This window comes from Carettochelys insculpta, chromosome 13, assembly GCF_033958435.1.
Source record: "Carettochelys insculpta isolate YL-2023 chromosome 13, ASM3395843v1, whole genome shotgun sequence".
NCBI lineage: Eukaryota > Metazoa > Chordata > Testudines > Carettochelyidae > Carettochelys > Carettochelys insculpta.
Genome location: NC_134149.1, coordinates 15,182,089 through 15,188,007, shown reverse-complemented (window position 1 = coordinate 15,188,007; position 5,919 = coordinate 15,182,089). Strand labels below are relative to the sequence as shown.

The following is a 5,919-nucleotide window of genomic DNA, read 5'->3' as shown; positions in this document are numbered from 1 at the left end:
AAAAAATCACCTTTCTGTTGTGAGCACTCACTGGATACTTCTTCACATACACTTTCTTTTTGTGCATTTATTAAATCCGTAACTAGAACGTCAACACATCCATAGTTTTCTCCAGATGTCTGCAGTTTCTTCTCCATAATATTCTTTATCTCAGACAAAGTGAAACCCATATGAATGGCATCCTTTACCAACTGGTTTTGTACGAGATCATCATCTTTAACAAACATTGAGGGAAAAATCAATTTAACCAAAAGCACATTAGACAGTCAACAATGTTCACTGTAATTTTCTGAATAACTTTATACAACCAAAAGTAAGAACATTAAATTTCTCTGATTATTGGTTTTGCAACTTGTAATTTTGAATTGTGTAAAATAAATCCAACAAATAGGATGCCTCACAGATTTGCTGTATTTCCAACCCTTCCACTCGCCACCCTATTTGTATTACAAAGACGCCTAGATTTTATAGTCAGAACACGCGGTTACCTGAAATTTTCAGCATATCTTTTAACACTGACTATTTCTTCACATAACAGTAATCGTAATTTGCACTCAGGTATGGTAAGATTTATCTTGATAATTTTGCTTACATCCATAAGTACAACCTAGCTTTATGTAATTTACTTTCAATTTAGAAAAAAATATAACCCATCCATACATAGGCAATAAGCAGATCGTCAGTTTATTAAGAATAAAAAAAAAGCAAAACTGTCAATAGTACTGTAATATCTAATGCATTCCTCCCTCTCATCAGATACATATATAACATTAGGAAATGATTTTTCTACTACATCTGTCCTTCACTTCCCATTTGTATGTGAATATACTTTAAGACACTTATCCTCCAGAATATTTCATAAATATAAGTTGTGGAATCACTGCAAATCAAGGGTACATTTTTTTTCCTAACATCTAAATATTTTAAAGTAGCTGTAAGATAGTCCTACTGCTATACTCATCACTATTTTTTGTTTTATGTTTATAAGACAGAGTACCAGAACATTTTGCACAGATGAGAGACAATTAGGCTCTTATTTAGGGCTTGACAATAAGCAGCTTGCAGGTCAGATGTCGTTCACCAGGATTAGCCTCAGAGGTCCAACAGATGCTTTATTTACCTGCATGTCTTCAGGTATAGCCACTTGCAACGTCCACTGGCCATGGCTAGCCATTCCCAGTCAATGGGAGCAGCAGAAAGCAGTGGGTCACAGTCTGCACCGCTTCCTGTGGCTCTCACTGGCCAAGAACACAGTCGATGGGAGCATTATACAGCCACACGGGTAAATAAAGCATCTGGTGGCCTGTTAGGAGCTAACTCTGGTGAACTGCTCCTCGCCTGTGTGTTGCTTATTGCTTACCACCCTACTCTTATTTAAGCCGTCCCAAGTATTTGTGATATTTTCATGCAACAAGGAACCCACATAATTTCAGCATTCCCTGATTTTCTTCTATAGTCTTAATAATTCAGTAATTGTAAAGATGTATTTTCTATCCACATAGCTAAACAATGGAACTACAAGTTACATGTACTTCTGCTGGGGTCTACACCCTTTTTACACACGCCCGTGCCAGTATTTGGCCACTCACAAAACACTAGCTTTTTTCCCTTATGAAGGTTGGAACTTATGCACTGATTTCTTTTTAAACTGAAGGTTAATGAAATGATAAATTTACACAAATTACATTATCTGTTCAGCAGTTTATCCATTTGTTGTACTTGTTATTTGTTTGAAAGCAAGGACATAGAACAGCATAATTTAATATTTTAGCTTTCCTTTTCCTCCATAAAACATAACAGCATCACCTTCAAAATGAGCTTCTCTCTCTCCACAAACATAAGCCACAACAACAGAATTGGTGAGGAATGCACACTAAGAACACATAGATGTAATGGTTTTACTAATACCTGTAAGCAGTGATGTATTCTCAGTAACTTCTACCTAAAAAAAGACCAAACATAGATTAGGTGCCCTGCAAACAAAGAAGATTCCTAAATTCCTGACTAGTGGTGAGGAAAAAGAGTAAGGAAAAGGCTATTGCCTTCTTCACGCTGAGTACATAAAAATGACTTAGATGAGATTCAATAGAAATCATATCTTTGATTATTCATCTCCTTCAACAGGAATGGACATGCTTAAATAATACCTACTTCTTCTACAGCACTTATCCCCAAACCTCAGAACTTTATGAAGGAGGTCGTCATCATGATCCCCACTTTACAGATGAAGAAGCTGAGGCACAGAGAACAGAAGTCATTTGCCTAAGGTCACTCGATGCCAGTGGTGGCAGAAACAGATCATCCTGTCATAAACAATACATATAAATCTCATCTCATCCTATCAAACATGTATATGATCATTTCAACATTCATAAATGATCTTGAAAAGTGATAAACAGAGAAATGGCAAAGTTTGCAGGCGATACAAAATTGTTCAAGTTGGTTAACTCCAAAGCAGACTGAAGAGTTTCAAAGAGACCTCACAAAACCAGACAACCAAAGGGCATTTATCAGTGTTGATAAATATCAAGTAATGCATTTTGGGAAACAGTCCCAACTATACATACCAAATGATGGGGTTTAAATTAGTTATACTCACTCAAGAAAAACAGTTGGAGTTGTGGATAGTTATCTGAGAACATGTGCTCAATGTGCAGCAGCAGTCAAAAAAGGCAACAGTGTTAGAAACCATTAGGACAGGGACTGCTAATAAGAAAGCGATTATAATCCCACTGCATAAAGCTATGGTATGCCCTCACTTTGAATACTGTGTAGCTTGTATAATCCCATCTCAAAAAACAATATACTAAAATTGTAAAAGGTGCAGAGAAGGGCAAAACAAAAGGAAAAAAAAGGCGAGGTATAGAGAGCTTCTCTATGAGACAAGGTTAAAAAGACAGGGAATATTCAGCTTAGAAAAAGAGATAACCAAGGGGGGAAATATGACAATAAAAACATGAGAGATGTGAAGAAATTGCATTAGGAAATGTTATTTATCTCTTTATATAGCACAAGAACTAGTGGTTATGTGATGAAGTGAATAGGCTGCAGTTTAATGCAAAGATGAAGTACTTCCTGACACAACAGTCATCCTTGTAGAAGTTATTGACGGGATCTTGCACAAAAGTATAATTGGGTTAAAAAAAAAAAAGATTAGAAAGTTCATGGAGAAAATGGCCAGTGACGCAACCACATGATTTTTGTGTTCTTAAGCCTCTGACCACCAGATGCTGAGAATGGATGACAGCGGATGGGGTCACGATGATTTTTCTGTTTGTTTTCTTTGAAGCATCTGCATTAGCCATTGTCAGAAAACAGAACTGTGTGCTAGATGTACCGTAGGTTTGATTCAATATGGCCTTATCGTATGGTCAAGGAGTTGCAAAGAAAAATAAAGAGTTATCTATCTTTTTGTAGCTGATGTTCTTTCAGATGTGTTGCCCGTGTTCATTTCATTCTATATAAGCCTGCTTGCTCCTGTTAGTTCCATTTTAGGTGACTCACAAGCAATAGCTATGGTGATGGGTTCAGCGTATGCTTTTTTCTACCAAAGCTAGGATCATCTCAGACCTGGATAACATGTAGTAGAATGTAAAGATATAGACAGACAACCAGGTGGCTGTCCTAGAGATTTCCTGGAGGAGGCAGATAGCAGAATCGCTTTATAGGCAGCTGAGAAGTACAAAATCCCAAAGAATGGAGGGTGGCACAGGAGTCTTTAAGACTGTGGAGTCTTGCACCAGTCAGCTCAGAGAGGAGCCCCATTCCCTCTAAAGGGAGGTCTTGGAAAACAGTGTGCATCTCTTGGGGCAGCCCAGAGATGCACAACCAGGAAATGCACCTCACAGTTATCACAGACGTAACCACGCTGGACACCACGTCTGTGGCATCCCAGGTCATCTGGAGAGCACCTCTGGCCACAGCCTTGTACCCTTCTGCCCAGGAGACAAAACTCCTGAGCCCAATCCTGCGAGAGGATCTCCTATCTCCTTGAGCTTCCTGTTGGGAGTCCCACAGGTTGAAACTGTATCTGAAAAGTAGGACCTAATGGCTGTTGGGAGGCTGGCTGTTGAGCAGCCTCCAATGAGAAGGGTCCTCAGTTGACTGTCCAGCTCAAAGTCCCTGGATGAAAGTTTTTGCACTCCAGCATTTGTTTTTTCTATGGGATTCCCCCAAGTCGGAGGGCCAGGTCAGACCTTGCCCCATAAAAAGCAAGTTGCTTCCTACCCAAGGAACCTGTCAAGGTGCCTCCAGCACTGGCACAGGAACAAGGGCAATGGTCTGCCCCGTTGCAGTACTGGAGCCTGAGAGGTGTACTTGTTATGCTGGCACCATACTCCTATTGCTCCTCTGAGGCTGCACTGGACAAGCTGACCCTGACACAGCCAGCAACTGGGAGATTTATGAGATGCCCTGCATCTTCCTCTCTATTTGTGGTCCAAGGAGCAAACAAACTTACCAAAAGATCTAACCCAAATATGCAATGGGAATGCTAGAAGATGGAATACCATCTTAGGGTGTTATATTTAGGGCTTACTCAAATTTATTGTCCATTTTAATCATTTGCACTGTCAGAGGATTTAACAATAGTCAGTTTCATGTTTTCGGATGTTTATACCTGAAATTTCATATTTTGTAACTGTGGGGTCCTGATCCTGAATGGGGGCCATAAAGCTACTGTAGAAGGATTATGTTACTTCTGGGCTGTTGCTGGGAGGAGAGCTACTGTCATGGGCAGCTGGAAAATAGTGACCATTGGTTAGGCATCAAGCTCTAAAGTCTGTAGCAGCACCAGCACAGAAGTGAGGTTTGCGGGGCAGATGGGGAGAGGTGTTACCCTATGCCCAAATGAAGGGCTTTGTGCAGCGAGGGGAGGTTCCCCAAGGTGGATCTGACCTGGCTCCAGGAGCAGCCTCTGCAGGGGAGGAGAAAGTCCTGTCCATCCCCAGCCTGGGTCAGGCTCAGCAGTCAGAGCTCGGCATGTGGTAGGAGTGTCCAGATAGGGAATCCCTAGACCTGTCCCTTCTTTACAACAGCCACATTTTATGTGGGAGAAAATCAGATTTCACAGTCTGCAATATATTTTTCACAGCCATGAATTTGAAGTACCCTACTCATATTGCAGACGTTGACTTGACTTAAATCCTTATACTGTGGGTGGAGCACAGGTCATCTACACATCTCCTACTCTTCACTCTGTCTCAGGACAAAACTTCTAGCTGACCCCAGGAACACCCCAATTGTTGTCCATTAATCTCCTCCATGTTGTCTGAGGTCTTACTCTTTTGCATTTTCCTTGCGTGTTCCGTTTCAGAGCTTGATGGACTATACTGGATGGTGGTTTTCTGAGTGGCCTAGTGACCCCCCACTTCCTTCTCTTGTTTTGAACATGAAGTGGTTCTTGTTCTGCTCTGTTCCAAAACTCTTTATAGATTGTAACAGAATCCCTTCCACTTCCTATTGATCATCAAAGCAGTATGGAAAGGAATTTACAATCACTAGAATATATTCTGGATTCACATGATTAATTTTTGTGAGATAACTTTAAATTACACAATGCTATGTGTAATTAATGTTTTAAAAAATAATTCTGTAGACCAGAACAGCAAATAATGAAAAAAGACAACTTACTGTGGAATCCCTCCGTATGTGTGTTAAGTGAACGTGGTTTATAAAGTCTTGGCCTTTCTCTTGTACCAGATATTTGCATCTATAGTCACAAAAGATTTTAATTACAAAAAGCATTGTACACATGGGAACAGAAACAAAGCAGAACATGCACTTTTAAAGAGGATTTGGGCAATTATGCATTTCAAAGAATATTTCTGCTGTTGACGTTCTCTCTCTGAAAATGTAATGGAAATCTTAGATGTCATTTATACATTTTAAAAACATGACTGTGAAGGAAGGGGTGCTTCA

The 5,919-nt window shown here is 40.0% G+C and overlaps 1 protein-coding gene across 4 annotated transcripts in view; it reads right to left on the bottom strand.

Moving 5' to 3' along the window:
- XIAP (X-linked inhibitor of apoptosis) overlaps window positions 1-5,919 on the bottom strand; it is a 35,838-nt gene that overhangs the window by 7,022 nt on the left and 22,897 nt on the right. For all 4 annotated transcript variants that reach the window (XM_075007431.1, XM_075007430.1, XM_075007428.1 and 1 more), the window contains 3 exons: window positions 5,632-5,710; window positions 1,909-1,942; window positions 11-214 (listed from right to left, as the gene is read on the bottom strand). In XM_075007431.1, coding sequence (XP_074863532.1) covers window positions 11-214; window positions 1,909-1,942; window positions 5,632-5,710 — 317 coding nt within the window. The remainder of the gene's footprint in view (window positions 1-10; window positions 215-1,908; window positions 1,943-5,631; window positions 5,711-5,919) is intronic.